Source organism: Falco biarmicus, chromosome 3 (assembly GCF_023638135.1).
Source record: "Falco biarmicus isolate bFalBia1 chromosome 3, bFalBia1.pri, whole genome shotgun sequence".
Taxonomy (NCBI): Eukaryota; Metazoa; Chordata; class Aves; order Falconiformes; family Falconidae; genus Falco; species Falco biarmicus.
In genome coordinates, this window is record NC_079290.1 from 401,881 (window position 1) to 421,126 (window position 19,246).

At 45.6% G+C, this 19,246-nt stretch overlaps 1 protein-coding gene across 1 annotated transcript; it reads right to left on the reverse strand.

Moving 5' to 3' along the window:
• Nucleotides 1-3,793: 3,793 nt before the first annotated feature.
• On the reverse strand, nt 3,794-18,849 carry LOC130145439 (heat shock factor protein 5-like). Its single transcript, XM_056330206.1, has 6 exons — nt 18,840-18,849; nt 16,636-16,821; nt 15,709-16,473; nt 12,576-12,950; nt 9,190-9,287; nt 3,794-4,183 (listed from the first exon to the last, which is right to left on the reverse strand). Exons 1-6 carry the CDS (start codon nt 18,847-18,849, stop codon nt 3,908-3,910), a joined length of 1,710 nt encoding a protein of 569 aa, XP_056186181.1. The 3' UTR covers nt 3,794-3,907.
• Between the last annotated feature and the right edge of the window lie 397 nt (nt 18,850-19,246).

Consider the following 19,246-nt stretch of genomic DNA (forward strand, 5'->3'; position numbering starts at 1 on the left):
GCTTGAACCAACGTTAATCAAGGAAAGGTTCGCCGTCCGTGAGTGACTACCCAGGGAAAAGGCTGCATCTTAATCAAGGAAAAGAACTGTTTAAAGCGCGCTATGGAAAAAGAGGTAGCACTCGCTCTTTTACAATGCTTTTTAGAAAAGCGGGGAGTAGGCCCTTTAAAAGATCTGGCCGCGTTAATTGCATTAGGTAGAGCAAAAGGATATTTTGCAGATCCTGAGCATATGTTTGAAGTAGAAGAATGGCGTAATTATGGGGATTGTTTATGGGATTCAGTAATTGATGATGATAAAGCTGCTAAGAAATTAATGAAACCTTGGAGAGAAGTTATTAATTGTTTAAAAAGATATAAAGTTGAAAAACAAATGGCAGCAGCTGCTTCCAGCCGACTCGAACGGTCTGACCCGGCTGCTGGGCGTCTTACGGCAGGAGGTGATTATTCTACCCCCCCTGCCTCGGGAATCCCTGTTCCTGTTGTTCGCCGACCCTCAGACCATCCTCCTCCCCCTCCTCCTCCGGAAGAAAAAGCTTGTCCCTCGGCACCACCTCAAGAGGAGGTGCAGGGAGAATCATAAGAAAGTGAAACTGAGGAGGAGACAAGTGACAAAAATGAGGGGGCAGACAATGGGAAGTTAAAAACTGATTCAGCTAATAAAACTTTTAAACCGCCTTGCCTTCACCCGCAGCCACGACTAATTCGAGTCGGTTGGGACAAAATAGTCCGAGAAGCGATGGAACAAAAAGACTTTGATGTCGTAGCTCAAATTAATCATCAAGCCTATCCAGTAATTTACACTGTTGATAATGCAGGAGTAATGACAGGAGAACATCATACTTTAGACTGGAAAATATTAGATCAGTTACGGAGTACAGTTAATGAGTCAGGTTTACATGGCGAACCTGCAAGGCAAATGTTAAACTATATTTGGAGTAGCGGAATGCTTTGTCCAGAAGACCTTAAAAATATAATGAGACTCATTTTGAAACAATCACAACAGTTGTTATGGCAAGCCCACTGGCAGAAACTTTGTGAACTGTCTGTACATATGCCTCGTGCACCGAATGATCGTTTAAAAACTACACCAGCTACGCCCTCATATATGTCAGTCAAACAAGGAAGGGATGAATCTTTTGCCTCTTTTGTAGATAGGGTTACAGATGCTATTAATCGTGCAGATATGGCTGACTTTATGAAAGGACCTTTGTTAAGACAATGTGTGCTGGAAAATTGTAACTCTTATACAAAAGGCATTTTAGTTACTCTTCCTCTGGATGCCTCTATTGAAACCATGTTAGAGCGAATGAGCAGAGTTCCTGTAGGACCCCAAGCTCTGTTAGTTGAAGCGCTTAGAGAGGTAGGGGACAATTTAGTTAAGGCTCAGCAGCAAGCATTTGCAGCCCTCGCTCCACTGAAACCTCCGGATGAACGTCGAGACAGAATACACCATCGAAGGGACTATATATGTTTTCGTTGTGGTCGTTCGGGTCATACGCACCGGCAGTGTCGAGAACGCCAAGTATGGTGCCAAAACTGTCAAATAAATAATCATAATACCGCAGCTTGCCGGCGTTCGGGGAACGGGAAGTGGAGCGCCAGGAGTCGCGGCGCGCCGACCCCAATAGCGGCTCCAGCAACCTGCATGCCGATGACTGTCCCCAGCCAGCTCCCCAACCAACAACCAACACCTCCCGCCTTCAACCAGCCACAAATTTACGACCAGCAACCCGAGGGAGCCTCAGATTGGATCTGGCAACAGCAATAGACATTACTCTACTTGATAATCGTCCACAGAAAGTTGCCACAGGAATCAAAGGACCTATAATGATAAACGGACAACCTCATGGAGCTTTGCTGCTGGGTCGTTCTTCCAGTGGCCTCAAGGGACTCTTTGTTTTACCAGGACTTATTGATTGTGACTATAAAGGAGAAATTTTTATAATTGTTCAAACAAGTTTTCCACCTATATATATTCCTAAAGGTAGTCACATTGCTCAATTAATACCACTCCAACACTTAACTCACCAAATGTCTGCAGTCTCCAATCACGATCGTGGGACAGATGGTTTTGGATCCACAGGAGGCTTAGCGATGTTGACTGTACCTATGAACCGACGACCACTCGCCCAAATTATTCTTGTACATGGGACTGATAAAAAACACATGACTGCACTTTTGGACACTGGTGCTGATATCACAATCATTGCACGTGGTCAGTGGCCTTCTTATTGGCCACTGCAACACGTCCCTGGAGGAGTTGAACGAGTAGGGGGAATAGCGCCTGTTCAGCGCAGTCAACAAAGAATACAAATCATCATAGATGGAAAAACAGCGATACTACATGTTACTGTTATGCCCTTACCTAGTGGAGTGAATGCACTCATCGGAAGAGATGTGTTGAATCAATTAGGAGTACTACTTACTACAAATTCACCTTTTTAGGAATGGTCACTGTCAATTGGACTTTCCCGATTCCATGAAATGGCTAACAGAAGAGCCTGTTTGGATTGGACAGTGGCCGTTGAAAAAGGAAAGTCTGCAACAAGCACATTTGCTAGTTCAAGACCAGTTAACACAAGGTCATCTTAAACCGTCAACCAGTCCTTGGAATACACCGATATTTGTAATCCAGAAAAAATCAGGAAAATATCGGCTTTTACATGATCTACGAGCAGTGAATCAACAAATGCAAGCAATGGGAGCCTTACAACCGGGTCTTCCTAATCCTGCTATGTTGCCCACCGAATGGCTTTTATTAATAATTGACTTAAAAGACTGCTTTTTTACAATTCAGCTACACCCCAATGACACTCAACGATTTGCATTTACATTGCCATCGGTTAACAGAGAGGGACCTGAAGGTCAATCTACCAACAGAACAATAAGACAGTAGCTTCAATGCACACACAAAAATGAGATTGAGTGCCTACATGCCAGGTAGGTCTCATGCAGCAGAAACAGATGCAGTCAATCTCCTGAGCTTACCTTGTTTTCAAAACAAAACAAAAAGCAGAGCACTCATTTGCTGCCTTAACAGAGTAACATCTAGAATGCCCCTCACCCCTCATGAGACTTACAATTTTACATACCGGGAAGGCCAGGTACAGGTAGACCGAAGTACAATTACAACTTGTTGTATGCCACAAAGTATAAACCAATGAAGATGCTTTATACCAGTCAAATGTCAATAAACTATACTTTCCACAGAAAACAGAACTTACAACTATTTATCAGAAACAATCTAACCGTTTATCTAAATTTAAGCAAAAATCTGCCTCCAGCAGCAATTCTCAAAATACTCTTCTTTGTTGGAGATTAAAGATGGTATGTTACAACCTAAAAAAGCATCCACTTCATCACCACGAATACACCTGCACTACGCATGTTTCCCATGCAAATGAGCACCCTAACTTGGCCAACAGGCTGACACATGTCATGCTCATTAACATGGGAAACATGGGATACTTTTTCATTCCGTCTTCTTTTTTATATCTTGTTTTACCAAGCAAACCCTTCACTGTACATTAAAAGCTTAATTAAAGAAGCCTTCAGTTCTTAAGCAGGCAAGAATATTGAAAAGCTACCGGTCCAGACCCTAGCATTACTATCAAATATAGTTAGCTCAAGAAAGATGTTGGTTTACCTCCCCTTACCCCTTACCTGCTCTGGACTGAACAATTCTTCCTGAAAAAACATGAGGGAGAACTCAGCTGGGCGGTGATCTGGTTCTTTGCTCCCTTTTTCATCTGCTTCCTGTGTGGTCAGAAGTTCTTGTAGTATTTTAGCAGCAGCAGCAGTTTCCATAGACAGAGTGGTATCGGCAGCACAAAGAATGTCAGAAGGCTGTAATGGAGACAAATTCAGTGCTCCATCTGCTTCCACCAGAAATGATGTGTCTGAAGTTACAGAGTGAGACATTCCAGCTGGCTTTCCTCAGTTGAAGGTGGTGCGTAACTATTAACAGGCGGTGCCTGATTTCCATTAAACTCCAGGATCGAATACTGGCTCTCTACAGGTGCCACTCCCACCTTTTCAGCTTTGCATGATGAATGCACCTCAGCGGCAACCTGAAACGTGGCTTCAAGACTGACTTCTGCCTTCTTGTTTTCTTCAGATATATTACATAGCCAGTCAGATGGCATCAGTTCAGCTTCATAAGATGACTGCATTGGAGGATTCTGGAAAAAACAAAATACAGTGAACTTGTGTATCAAAAAATTACCATGACAGGATGTGTATTGATTCTGTTTATCCATTTATCCAAAAGCTTGAAAGATTGTCCGTTATTCTCAGTTTAATAGCAAGTTTAACCAGAAGAAAAAAGAAAAAAGCTACTGCTTTGTCTTGGTTTTCATTAACCACCTTGCCCTTGGCACGCTTCCTTTCTTCTATTCATGGTCTATCCTGGAGAGAAGGTTACTTACTAGGAGCTGGTGTATGCCTGCAGATGCATTGTCTGCACACCCTTTGCACCGCAGGTGTTAAATATACCCAAGCATTCAAATCAGAGACTTCTGGTCTTAGTAGGACCTGTGGGGGTACACTAGAACCACCCTCTTCACATGCCACATACGTAATAGAAAATGAGAGAGAAAATCCACCCGCCTTCAGTTCCTTCTAAAACTCAAGCATTCCTGTTGTTGTAGTATAAAAAAATCAGTATAAACCACATCATTTTTAAGCAAAAGGTCCACATGCTGTAAATGTGCATATGGACAACACAACTTGAGGAACTCACCGCTTCTTAACCAATAATACCATTTTCCTCCTCAAGTGATTGTCCATAGGCACATCTACACAAGGGGTGCCCCCCAGGAACGCCCCAGTCCCAGGATGAGTGGGAGTTCAAATACCGGTGAAAGCAAATACTGCAAAACTGCCCTGCCTGTCACAGCCTCACATCTGGACTCTCCAGTCATGACAGTGTCCCACAGAGGCACAACCCAAAGTCTGCATCGATCTGCATAAAAACCCGACAGAATTTCAGGTCAGAAACACTTCTTGTAGAATCTACAGAGACTGCCTTTGCCATCACAGATCAGGTCTGAACACTACTAAAATTTTTCACTGTAATGACATCACAGGACGACAGGACACAATCAGCAATCCAGTGATGATTTTTTTAGTAGCATTCCTATATATCGAATAACCTTTAAAACAGAATGAAGACAATGAAAGAGTTTTTCCAAAGCAGCAAGTCCTACCAAAGTGAAATGATAGATGACATTTTAACAGCCAGTGTCTGTACTGCTACTTCTTCTGGAGGTGACTCAGTCAAAGGACACTAGAAGGGTCATTTCTTCTGACAAATACAAGTCATACAATGATGTTGAACAGAAACTCAGGTCTATTTAAAATACAGCCTTCTTTTGGAAGAGATCCAGTATGAAGGAGCAGTCCTTAGTGCCTGACTATCCTTAGACCTTTAAGCTGAGGTCATGGTTAATGAAAAGCTACTTCCAGAGACGAGTAAATTAGAGAACAGGAAGCTACAGGATCACCTACTAGGAAAGCCGTATCAGATCAAATGCCAGTGAAGGAATTGGTCTCTCCCTGATGGAGATACCACAAAGAGATGAGATCCTGTCTCCTGGGTGTGTGAAGGCAAGTCCTAGTGTGGATTCGTGTAGATGTGCCAGTTTGCAGATAGCCACAAACTGTGGAGGGTGGGGGAAACGGAGGGGGAAATAAAACCTGGAATTTGAGAAATTTAGGTTTAGTTAAGCAAAATCTTTTCATTAAAGGCTAAGCCACCTTTATGTTTTTATGAGATAGGTTCAAACATTATTCCTCTCATTTGATTTTTTTTCAGTTCTATTTTTTTAAAATGTCAATAAGGTGTTTCATTTCTGTTGCATTGCTTGTTTAGTGTCATAAGTAGTCAGGATTCTAAGTAAGATCTGGATTACCAAACCATCCAGGAATAAGATCATCCCTGCCAAAAACCAACCAACCAACCCACCCATACTGAAGCTTTTTCTGCCTCTTCTTAGGGGACCTCAGCTTGAAGCTGTTACAGCACATATTGTCCTCTTGGATGCACTACAGGATCTCGTGTGTATTTCCAACAGGAGAAAGGGGCCACACAAAGGTACAATTTAAATCCTTTTAGTTCACCTGGAGAAGGATGGGGGGAGGCAGCAATGAAACAAGGAAAACCGATAAAAGATTGAGAAGTCAGGGCCTGAAAGACTAATAGCTTGCTGGTCATTCAAGCTCAAGAGGAAAAATGGTCTAACTTAGCAGAAGTGGTGAAAGAGAAGACGGGCATTTCACTTACAAGATTAGCGTAGCGTGTGCAGGAATTAAAGCACAACCACACCTTTTCAGGGACCGCTAGGACTACACAAATCTGGCTTGAGTGCTTGGGCAATCGGAATTAGTTCAGACTTGATTTCTTTTTGAAATAACATGGCTGATTATCATTCCTTATTACAAATAAAAGCAAACTACTTAGGACTGCTTTTAAGGTCAGAAAGTTCTTCTTTTTTCTTGCACGTTTATTTCTTCCATTTCCCGTTACCTCTTGCTTCAGTTCCACAAGGAAATACCGACAGCTTAATAACCATGGTAATAGCAATAATCAAACAGCAGGGCTGCTATTAAAAAAAAAACAAAACGAGGTGGGGGCAGGGAAAAAAAAAAAAAATCGCTGAAATCCCATATGTAGCCTCAGTTCACATCTATGATAAAGCAGCGGGGAAGTATTGAGCTAATGGTTGTGAGCTGCCAGCACTGCTGTTGCAGAAGATAGCAGGAGGTCTCTCAAAAGACTCATTCCTACCCAAGGATACTGATTCATCACACTAATCCAAACCCCACTTAAGAGAACCCAAATGAAAAAATGGGTAAGAAGTTGTACCTGAGCTCCCTGTTTTGTAACCAACCGTGATGAGAGTGTAATACAAACCTCTGAAACCCCGATTTCAGAAACCTGGTGAGATACACCATCATCAGCCACCATGTCTGGGTATAACCACCTATGTCCCCTTGCCATTCCACGCAGTAATTCTCTGTAGCTTTTCCTGGAGAGCAAACTGCAGCCAACCAACCAGTTAGTTACCGGCCTGGTCTGCCCATGTTCCAGTCAGGGTCACCTAACACTTTCAGCAGCTCAGGTGCGTACTGTACAAGCCCAGCAGCTGGCCCCCAAGACCCAGAAACTCCACCTGTCTTAAATCTCTCCTAAACTTAAAAGTGATGCTCTCTGCAAGACCCAGTAAGAACAGCACAAGGTTTAGGCTTCCTTGTCCGAGAGTGCCAGCTTTTCCTTCTGAGACCACAAAGCACCGTCTGGATCCAACAGAAACGGGGCTGGTAACCAGCTTGCTGACTGCTAGTGTGCCGATACGGTTCGCTGTCTTCGGGACTGGTCCAGCAGTTTCGTATAGGCTTTGCCACTCCTACCTAGCAGCACACAGCGGGACCAAACAGCCTAAAACGCCCCACAAACCACGCTTCAACAGCATCGCACTGAACTCCTGCAACTGGTAGAAGGTATTGAGTGGAACGATAGGAAATACACCATGCAATAGTTCTATTTTTTGTGAAGAACAATAAAAATGCTTAGTCAGCCAGGGCTGATGAATTTTACCGCTTTTGAGGATTTGTGCAAGTGGTTACTGATGGATGATCAATACACCAGCCAGGCAGGATGCTCAATACTGCAGCTTGCCACATCCCCCAGCAGAAGTTTGGGGAAGTATATGCCCCAGAACACACAAAAGGCAAACTGATTATTCCCCACAGCTCAGCAAGAACCGCAGGCAAACTGCTGTCTTCTGTACCACCTGCACAGCCTGTCACCACATTCCAGGAGAAATGACCTAGGCTATGCTAAGACTCAGAAATCAAGAAGTCCCGTTGATCCACGCGGTACGATAGCTGTGTTACCCTGCTCAGAGACAGCCGGTTACTGACCTGGTGGAACTGATACAGGGCACTGCTCGCCTTTGGCCTTCTCACGCAGAGGATCGCCTTCCCGCAGTCTGCCCAGATGCTCGGCAGCTTTTTGCTGGGGGTTTCCAGGAAACAAAGCAACCACTAGCAAGTGGCCTAAAGCTCTTCTGACTCCACACACTGCCCATGGACTCGCTTCTCCAAACAACTGATTTTTACTAGACCCTTCGGACACTGTATATTATCCTTCGATCTAGCCACAACACCACCTCTGACACCTCCTTTGGAATGATTTACTATCCCATGGATCTCGGCCTTCCGAGATAAGCTATTTAATTGTGACTGCCCATCGCTCAGACGGATCCTCATGTCCTGGATGAAAAAAGCAGCTCACAATGAAAGTGAGAGGACAAAGATGCACTGTGCGAAAAATAAATACTACAATATCGACGGCGTGACTGGCTATTGGCTATTTATAGCCTTACACTAACGTGTTACCCTGGCCATAACCTGCCCATCTTGGATAAGCTTATTTTTTAAAAGAAGTCACGAATAAAAGAGAAAGGTTGATATTTGCAAGACAGGAAACTGGATGATCAAGCTTGGGTAGGTCAACCCTTTTTCAACACGCATAAGCATAACTTGCTTCGCTTGTCCTCTGTGAGGGGGAAAAAAGTATATGCGTTATGCTGTAATAGAAAAGGAAGCTCTTGCATTTTTACTTCAGATCTTCTGATATCTGATAAGCCAGGCCCTCCAAATAAGGCGCAGTTTCCACTAAAATTACATAAAGCATTTACAGGAAGTACTGGAGTTATCTTTAATAAGAGATCTCCGAGGTGGGGCCCATTCCACAAAGTCACCTTAGTTTTTCTCGTTCATCAAATCAAACTCAGGACTGCAGGAAACTATCTGAGACAAAGAAGTGGAGCTGCTTCTCAGTATTTTCATAATATTAAAGAATCTCTTTTTGTCCAGGCAAGAACATTCTTCAAATACAAATGCAGGCTCATTAACTAAAAGTGATTCTGGTGAAGTCAAGCAAAAACACTCCACTGATGAGGACACCCACTATGCTGCTACCCTGAAACCTAACCTGAATTACAAAACTACCCGTTTAACATTCAGTGGTTCTTTGAAATAGGTATTTGTAAACCACATCACTTTCACTTCATCAAGCAGATCAGTTTTCAAATTTATATCCTTAATTTCACAAGTGTATAAACCTGCAGTTCATTCATACAGTCTCCTTCTCTTTCACCTCCTTTCAGTAGGCTACGCTCACCTGGAGAAAGCTGTCGTGGGTGCACGCTGAAGCAGTAGGACCAGCACAGCCAGCCAGAGGATCTGTGTGGGCTGCTGCTGAACAGCTCTGCGGTGTGGCTGCAAGAATTCAAACACAGCTATCAGACTGCCGGGACTTGTGCCTGGTGTGCAGAGTTCTATTGCTTACTTTGATTAAACATTTCAATAATCACACAGTAAACGACATTCCAGAAATTTATTGTTACCTCCCAAGTCATTTTAAGACCAATTTCTTAACCTTAAAAATATTTAAGATATGTATAGATGTATTAAAAATATATATTGTAAAATTGGTAACACACACACATACATGCAGAAACCTCATAATCAGAGTAAAATTGGTAACACACACACATACATGCAGAAACCTCATAATCAGAGTCTTTTGTGTCTTAGTATCACCTCTCTGATTTGGCTGCTTGAGTTTCTTGTCACAATACACCACAGAAAGCGTATTCACATAGCTGAGCCTAGGTGTTCATACACACTTGTGACCATGTGAATTTTAAGACTTACAAAGAAAATGAATTATCTTAACCAAGAGTGTATCATTCCGAAGAATATCATGACTACTCCTAAACTACCACTCACCAGAAAGGTCTTCATAGGTAAATGAACCCTACAGCCACAGATGCATTCAAAAGGCGCGACTGGACTTGCACTGTCAGGTGGCACCAATAACTAATATTTCTCACATGGTCTCCATGACTGATTTTTCATTATTAGACACTCTCGGATAATAAAGCTTCAACGCATTTCTTTGACGCGATTCTACTACTGTCAAAAGTTTTGCAGATAGTTGAAAGTAAACAGAACTAAATCCTTAAACTAATTATGGTCTAAGGCTAGTGGGGAAAAAAAGACTTAGATGAACGTATTTTATGTTACTGACTTTTCAATAAGAATCATAATGAAAAACCAGGGAAATCTTTTTGTCACAGAAGTTAACAAACAAGTTTGAATACACACAAAAAGAAATCTTTTGACAAAGTTCTACTTTGATTTCATTTAATGGGACTTCAAAAGTGAAATGAAGAGAGTCAAGAATAAGATTGAACATACATTCTTTAGTTCTCTCACTTACTAAATACATATCTTAAGGTTAACTATCACTTTCCAAACAAACTAATCTTGCTGCTGTGCTTTCATGATGAAGGAAACCAGACTTTTTCATGTGGACATTTGAAGAAACACGCTTTCAGCATTCTGTATGTTATAATATATAGAAGAAAGGATAGCGGAGAGATTAAGAGATACACAGGCACAGAAGTAAAACCGCTGAGACAGTCCTAGAGTGACAGTGAAAATTAAAAGATTTATCATACTCCAGTGAAATGTCACTTACACTCTCAGAAACGCTAATTAATTCACTGGAGGTTTCAAACGCCTCAGATTCCCTAATTTTCTGTATTTTAGTTTTGATTACACCTTGCAAAATTTGGTATGTTTTCACTGCGTTCTCACACCCACCTCCCACCCCAGAAGGTTCTACCTGAGCAACATAGCCAAGTTATCCTTTAAACTTAAAGCAACGAGTGTCATCCAGTGAGAGAGATCTCCATATTCATGTCTAAATCTACGCTGGTCTCCCTCAGCTCCCCTACAGGCAGTACTTCAAAACAGGCACTTCCAGGACACCAGTAATCTTACCCCACGACAAACTCTAAACCGAGCTACGTGAAATCGCACCCGAGACGCCCCTTTCCTTCCCTTGACTACGGGAGAGGGCTGGGGCCTTAGCTGAGACAGAGACAACTACAATTCATCATGATGAGTTTCAGCCTATGCTCTGTAACCAATAGAAACGCAAAGCGGGGACCACCTCCCACCTCCCACCTTAATTAAGCAAGTATTCTGGATGAGGCTTGGAGCTACCTGGTCTAATAGAAGGTGTCCCTGCCCACGGCAGGGGGGTGGGACCTTGCTGATCTTTAAGGTCCCTTCCAACCCAAACCATTCTATGACTCTCAGGACACCTGCTCCTGGGAGAAGACTTGATAGTTAGCAGCTGGTAAGGCAGGCTCCACACTCTGGCCACCACAGTAATCTCTGCATAAGGAGCACAAGGCAAGGGGCACGTGGCAGAAGTTGCCTGTCTCTTAAAACATTTAAGTGTGTCTACAAGAAATGCCCAGCTCCTCAGAACCCTTCCTTGACAAAAATGATGTTATGGAAACTAGTGATTATTGTCTGAAATGTTCTCAGCAGAGGTCTCAGAAGACATGCACAAAAGATGTAATGATTTCACTGTGTAGGATTTCTAAACAGGGATAGATAGCTGTCTTTGTGAAGGTGCGGCTGCCAAAGGAGGAGCAGGCAGAAGGAAAGAATAACAACTGAGCTTTAGTTTGTTCAAGGAATGAGTCACTGTTATGAATTTCAGAAGTTTTAGGGAAACTAAAAAAAACACCACAAACCCACAACAAATACACCACCACTCCCCAGAAAATAACCTATCATGTGATTTTTCCCATTCAAGGTAAGGGCAAGGAAAAGAACAGTAATTTGCTTCAACTCCTCTTCTGAAGGATAAAAACACTTCAGTGAGACTGATTTATTTTGTAATTGAGTGATTAAATGTGACTGACAATTGTGGCAGAAATAATTTAGAAAAAAGAAAGGAACCAAGACTTCGTACTTTCTAGTTTTCAGTGTGTAAAAAAATACAACATAAAGAAGCTAAGCAAGAAAAAAAATTTAGATACAAAAACAGTATGAGCAGAACGAAATATTCTACACCAGGAGTCCTCAAACTACGGCCCACGGGCCGGATATGGCCCCCAAGGTCCTCAATCCGCTCCCCCGTATTTACAGAACCCCCACACCACCACCACCCCACCGGGGGTTGGAGGGGGAAACCAAGCAGCTGCAGATGACTGCCTGCCACCTAATCTGCGTGCCGGCCCCCTGTTTAAAAAGTTTGAGGACCCCTGTTCTGCACAATACTTTTGACTGATCTTTGAGTTTAAAACCTTAACCTGGAAAAACATGAGACCAAGGCCTAGGATACTACTTCTTAACAAGGTCTCAGTGCTTTAATACCATTGTCCAAGTTTTGCTTAATTAAAAAAACAAAAATGAAAGTTAGCCTCACACCGACTAGTATTGGACAAATGTTCTTCTCCTCGCCCTTTCACCTCAACAGAAAGGCTATCCAGAAAATCACCAGGGGACACACAAAATCTGGAGGAAGGACACGAATACCAAACAGAAACTCCTTTTGCTTTAGGTCCATCTTCCTTTTAGACTTGACACTTTCTAATTCTCACTTGAGATATACACATGGTGGAGTATTGTAAAAAAATATTGGAAAGTCTCACTTTAAAATCTATTTTTGAAAAGCAAATGCAGAAATTTTTTTCATACCTGTTGGATAGCAGGCTTGTGAGCACGGCACTGAAGATGCAGAGCTGCTGCAATTTGCAATGGATGCAGCAACGCTTTGAGTCCCTTGCTGAAGTGGCGGAAGAGAAGCCACAGGCTGGAGGGTGTACGTGGCTCCTGTTGGAAGTGTCTGGAGTACAGGAAAGGCAGCCCCTTTATCTGGAAAAGCTGGGGAAGCCCCTTGCCCTGGCAGCAACCCAAGTGGTCCCTGCTGGATCCAAGTGGAAGGGACTGGAGTTGGATCTAATCTTTGTGCTGGTAAAGTGCTGGGGGCTTGGCACAAGGTTGCCATGTAGGAGTAAGGAGGGAAAACACCTTGACCGTAAAGTTGATGAAACTGTCCTACAGTCAGCAGTCCTGCAGTGGGTACAAAATAAAGTGAAACAAGTGTTAAGGAAAGGAGTTTTCACAGGCAAAGAAAGGCAGTATGAGGAGCCAAGGCTCTACAACATGATTTGGGAAGACTACCTTTGCTCCAGCGTACTTAATCCAGAAAGGAGACTGTACTCTTACACCCGAGCATGCACTAACTGCTGTGTGGCACACGAGTGAAGCGCCAACACAGAGGTGTCTGCGTAGCATTCAATCTCCTTAAACTGGCAGTAACGAGTTACCCATATTTAGAAATGTGCTATAAATCAAAATGTGTAGTAACTCACTAAACCAAACAAAAGCAATTTTGAAAGTACGGTGTGTTAAATCAGACAATACATTCTAAAAAAGGGACATCATAAAGCAAGATTTGACCAAACTCCACTAGTGACAGCTCACAAACAGCTAAGGGAAGGGCAATGTCAAAATCCTCCAAAGGACTTTGCAAGTACTTCATGACAAGTCATTTATTTGGTCAAGAAAAAAATTTCAAAGCCAATTTTTCCTCAGTCAGCTCAACTAGTTCAGTGCAGACTAAAATATCCCAGACTTTGCCATTTTGTTATTTCCTAGACAGTCCTTTTATTCTTCTCTATTATTTCACAGTTTCCTCTCTCAGACAGTTACTGTTTCATGAAATGGCATTTGCTTTTATACCATGACAGCTCAATTTCTGTTTTGGTGACTTTGTGGAAACACTGACAGTAACACTGCAAACGCCTGTGCTCATTGATTTCTGCAAGAACTACTGCATTTGTGACTCCCCTGCAGGATTGCATTTAGCCATGAGAATTACAAGTTTCAGGATGGTTCACGTCAATAGGGTTTATCTAGAAGCCAGGCTTTCTCAGACCTGTAGTTTCCAATTCTCACCCAAAAGGACTTTTTTTAAAAATAGCCTCACATTTACCTCTTGCACTCCTCTGATGAAAACTAATTCAAGAAATCAGTAACATACAGTCATTATTCTGCAAGTTCACATTTAACCATTAAGAATCACTAAATAAATACCAGCTGACCCTGAAGATTTGCTAAGACTTAATGTATAGGACCGTTTATTTCCTGTTCAGTACTTTCACCATTTATAAACAGAGAAGGAACAGGGGTATGAAAATTCTTTTGTTTATATTTTACCTTTGGATAGGGACATGAAGATTATCTAGTTCTAACACGTAAACAAGACACCACAGGATGCCAAGTTACCAACCTCCAGTTGCTGTCCAGGAATTGTTCCTGAATGTTTAACAGAGCGTTACACCCTGCAAGACACTGGGAACAGACGTGCCCCTAAACAGTCAGTACAGAGCGCACAGTGCATTGTCAGCCTGTCAGAACTTGACTGCATAGAAACCCCAATGTTTTCCTTGTTCTGTCTTTCTAGAAAATGAGACTCCTAGAGCAAAAACTCTGAAACTGCAGCCATAAAAACAGAGGACAAAAAATGAAAGAGTCATCTCTTTCTCATAATTTCCTTTATCAATGGTCTGCATTACATCAGACAAACCACATGTCACTGAAGTCTGCTATGACTCACCTTAGCCTTAACAAGGTTAACATCAAATCATTAGTTTAAATGTTTCCTAGCCTCCCTACTGAAATAAGTTCCATCCCTTCTCAGATGCTTCATTTTGTCTTCTTGGTATTGCACGTGCAGTTCCACACACATCACGGAAAACACCACTTGAATTAGATGACAGTTCCTACCCTGACACAGTAACCAAGAGTATGGGGATACCCTACTCTGCTCTAAAGGCCAGCCGGTGCTGCAGACAGCAGTACCGTCAACTGCTTCTCCCCTTCTCCTGGTCGCACAGTCCTGCCGCTTCTCCTACACTGCGCCTTACAGCTCTGCACCCATGGGGTGCATCACTCGGGTCCAAGAGCCAGCCAGGCTATTAAAGTCTCCTCCGATCACTGCGCTGAACCAACACGTTGCTGTATCAGCTGCAAGGAAGATGACAGTTAACATGCCACCAAGGGAATGGGAAGCCGGAGTGCTCTTCTGGCAGCAGCCCAAGAGCACTGCAAAGCAAGATATTCACATCTTCCTTACACAGCGCCAACTACAAAGCTTTAGGGCCGATACAAAATGTGTGGAATAATCCTGAGGGCTCACACTTGTCTTGGGAAAACTCAGATCCTCTCAAAGAGGGTTAGAAAGACAGAAAACACGTTCTAGGGCTTTTCAGCAGTATTATTTTCTAATTAGCTCTCACCTACTCATGCAAACCGTTTTAAAAACTACGTAGCTTGTGAATTCTTTTTCAGGAGACAACTGACAAAACTCTTACTACCAGGTCTTGTCTTCTTTGCACAAAACTAACAGGATGCTCTAGTTATCACTTCACATGACTCACTGCTTCACACACATTTAATGACAGCATATTAAGCATCCCTACTGATGGGCATCCTTACTGACGGGCAAGAAGCAGTAACGTTCATCTGGTAGAGCTGTGCCAGCTCCACAGAGATCGAGCAAGGGTGTTCTTAGTGTAGTACGCAATGGAGACTGTACTGTAGTCTACAGGCAGCCTGAAATACATGTGAACCATGCTACTCATGCTTACTGGCAGCAGATCTACCTGCATAAACGACAACAGCTTCCCTACACCAGGTGAACTGAGATGCCACCGGCAAGGACAGGTAACCCTTCTCCCTCAGGAGAGCGTTGATTTTCAAATCCCATGCCACCCAGCGCTTCTCAAAAACCCACCAAGGCCCCACATGGCCCACTCTGACTCACCAGGCCTGCTGAGCGTCGAGGGCGGAGGCAGCGGCTGCCCGTTCAGTGGCGTGCCAGGCAAGCGCTGGAAGCGGTTGGGTGGGCGGCTGGTCACATCCAGGCCCGCTGCCATCTTCGCCTTGTTGCCCTTCGTCAGGCGCTTCAGGTGGACGAGGTGGTCAGGGCGGTCGCGGCGAAAGCGGGGGCTGCGGAAGCGATGCAGGGGCCCGGTGCCGTTGCCACCGTTGCCTTGTCCACCCTCTGGGCCCGGCCCCCCCACCACACTGCTCCCCAGCAACACCCCCACCTTGCGGAAGCCATAGAGACTGAGCTGCCGGATGAAGCTGCTGAAGTTCTTGGTCTTGAAGAAACCGGCGGCTGCCGCTGCCCCACGGCCACCCGGCTGCGCGGCGACGGCCGGCCCGGCGCCCAGCAGCTCGCACTCACAGCGCGGCTGGTTGATGACCAGCCCCCGGCCGGAGGCGCCCCAGCGAACGGAGCGGCAGCGCGGGCTGTTGACCAGCCGCCGCAGCCTGGCAGGGAAGGTGTCGGCACTGACGGGGACGGGCTGCTGCGACGCGTCCGTGTCGGTAGGTGGCACCAACCGCCGCGCGCTCAACCGCCGCCCGCGCGGCCTCCGCTTCCCCCGCCACGCGCCGAACGGCACGTGCCCCGCCTGCGAGGCGCCGCCCGCCGCGCGCGGCCCCCGGCCCTCAGCCCCGCCGCGGCGCTGGTCCGCGCAGCGCCCCGGTCCCTCGGCACGGCACGGCCGCAGCCCGGCCCCCCCTCAGCTCGCCGGTGCCCTCAGCCCCGCCGCCCCGCTCAGCCCCGCCATCCCCCTCAGCTCCCGCCGTCCATTCAGCTCCCCAGGTCCCCTCAGCCGGGCCATGTCCCTCAGCCCCCACCATGTCCCTCAGCCATCCCCCTCCGCCCCGCCGGTCCCCTCACCCCGCCGGCCCTTCAGCTCCGCTGCCACCAGCATCTCCCGTAGCTTCCGTGAGCGACCGGGCGGCTGAGGCCCGGGGCCGAAAGTTGCCGCTCGGGGCGGCCCCGCCGCCAGCCCGGAGCCGTCCCGGCGGCAGCCTGGAGGTCCTCGAACCACGGCGCGGGCGGGCGCCAGGCCGTGGAAAGCGGCTGCAGGCGGGGCAGAGCGGGGAGCACGCGTTCCGCAGCCCCGCGCCCCGCCATGGCTGCCCGCCGCACCGGGACCGCGCGCGGGAAAGGGGGCGGGGCCGCAGGGCCACGTGACACCTCGAATCCCAGGGAGGGGCGGGGCGGGGGCGGGTTCTGCTGAGCAGCCGGACCTGCCCGGGCCGCTGCGCTGTCGCGGGGTGCGGGCGGCGGGGACGGAGGGGACGGACGGGGGCGCGGGTGGCGGGGACGGAGGGGACGGGGGGGACAGAGGGGGACGCGGGCAGCGGGGGGCTGGGGAGCTGCTCCATGTGCCGGGGGTGCACCGGGCTGGTGCTTACCCCGCCGGGAGGAATGCTACCGGCAGAGCAGGTGTTGCAAAGTGTCGGCTTAAAAACCACTGGCAGTTCACAAAAGGAAAAGCAAATTTATAAGGAGTGCAGAGGAACGCGGAACAAATCGGGAATTGTGTCACATTTGCCCCAAAACCCCCCAGACCTGTGCAGTTCTGATCCCCACGCCAGAACAGATCAAGTGGAGTTAAAATGGGGCAGAGAAAATCAGCAGCGAGGGTAAGAACTAGCTTCAGCGGAAGGAAATACTGAAGAAGGAATCTTCAGAGGGGCAGTTATATAAAAATATAGGTAGTAAAGTTGTAGTTAGTGTAAAGGAGGCAAGCACGACTCATGGAGGATTTCAAACAGGAGAAATCAAATCAGGTACTTAATCAGAGGGAAACCGAGGAGCTAATTGCCACAGGATGTTTTGGGTACCATAATGTTACTTGGCTAAGGGAGGGTGGGGGGGTGCGTGTGTGTGAAGAAAAGAGAGAGGAAAAAAGAACAAGATTAGCTACATTCACAAAGACTAGAACTCTTAAAGCGGCACCTTTGTCACTGCGAGTGCTTGCACTGTGCGCTGGCACAGCTCTGAGGCGGTGCCTGAGCTGCACTGGTGCAGATCTGCCCTCTCCTCAGCCTTGTGCTGCCAGCTGTGACTGCAGGCAGACTGCAGGAACCAGCAGAACCATCCTTACCGCTGCAGAACAGGAATCTGCTATGAACCAACAGGCAAAGAAGAGCAGGGAGCTGGGGAAGGAAGAGTGCGGTGATCTCTCTCTCTGCTTGCATTTGCCCACAGGTCACCAGCAGTGGCAGAAGAAAATTACATTCCTCTGTCTTGGCTGCCCTCAAAGCAAGACAGTAGTGAGAAGACTGAGCACCTGTGTGTTTTGTGACCTCAAAATACATTATCTTGGAGTTGTCGTAAGATTTCTTAGCAAGAAGGTACAAAACCAAACCTCTTCTTTAACTAAAGTCGTCCTTATTGCTTTGGTTTACAGCACAGCCCCTAACCACCAAGGCAAGTAAAAGCGCAGTAAGTTCCAGAAAGGGAACAAAATTGAATAAACTGATGGGAAACTGTTCCTATTTTTAAACTGAAAGCAAAATCCCTCTGCTCTTCTGCATAGCTGAAGTGAGGAAAATGATGTTTGGGTGGGGTTGCTTAACAGAGTTTCACACTTCAAATTAAACCAGAAGCAGAAATTTTGTCAATGTTGTCATATCAAACCTAAAATCCAGCACCACAGAAGGATGTTGCTTTACCCAAGGAATTAATGGCCTACGATTCTAGTAAGCTCATGCTGTCATCTTCCCAAGACGCTTTGCAATTTTTTTCCCCTCGGTAATAACTTATTAAGAATTATGTTGCTCAGTGTAAACAGCTAAAACTTAAGTAAAGCAAATCTGAAAAATCCAGAAAAATGTCCATTTCACAATAAATTCTTCTTGGCATTCCTGAGGTTGTCTTTTGCATTACTTCAGTGAAATGAATTTGGGTTTCTCTCTCCTTGTGCAGCAAGAGTGCCAGAAGACCATGACTACCTGATGGTGGGACAGGTGAGGTTTTTAGTGTATCATCCGTAACTCAGGGCAGAGCCAGCAATACGTAGTCCATAACTGAAATGCAGAGCATGATTCCCTAAAACTAACACAAAGAAACAGCGGTCCCTTTCGTACCACTGGCCATTCTTGACTTCAGCCACAAGAGTGGATTCATTTGCCACTTGTTGGTCAGTGGGTTAAATTTGGTCCTGAGGACTTTAAATTGTTACTTTAATCGTCAAAGATTGTTATTAGCCAAAGGTGATGGGAGCTGCAAGAACAAATAGCTTATTACTAATTTGTGTCATTGACATATGAACTCAGTGCTTTCCTTCTTGTTCACCCATATGAACTCAAATTGCTGTTAGCCCGCACGCCCCTATTTGCCATGTACCATGGCAGTTACTCTCTGGTGTCTGCCTCTCTCACAGCTGTGCCTTTCTCTGCAGCTAGCTTTCTTTCTCCTTCCCTGCTGCGGGACACCAGAGATGTGTCCATTTTACAGACGAGAAGGGGGGCCTTTGCCAGAAATTCATAATCCT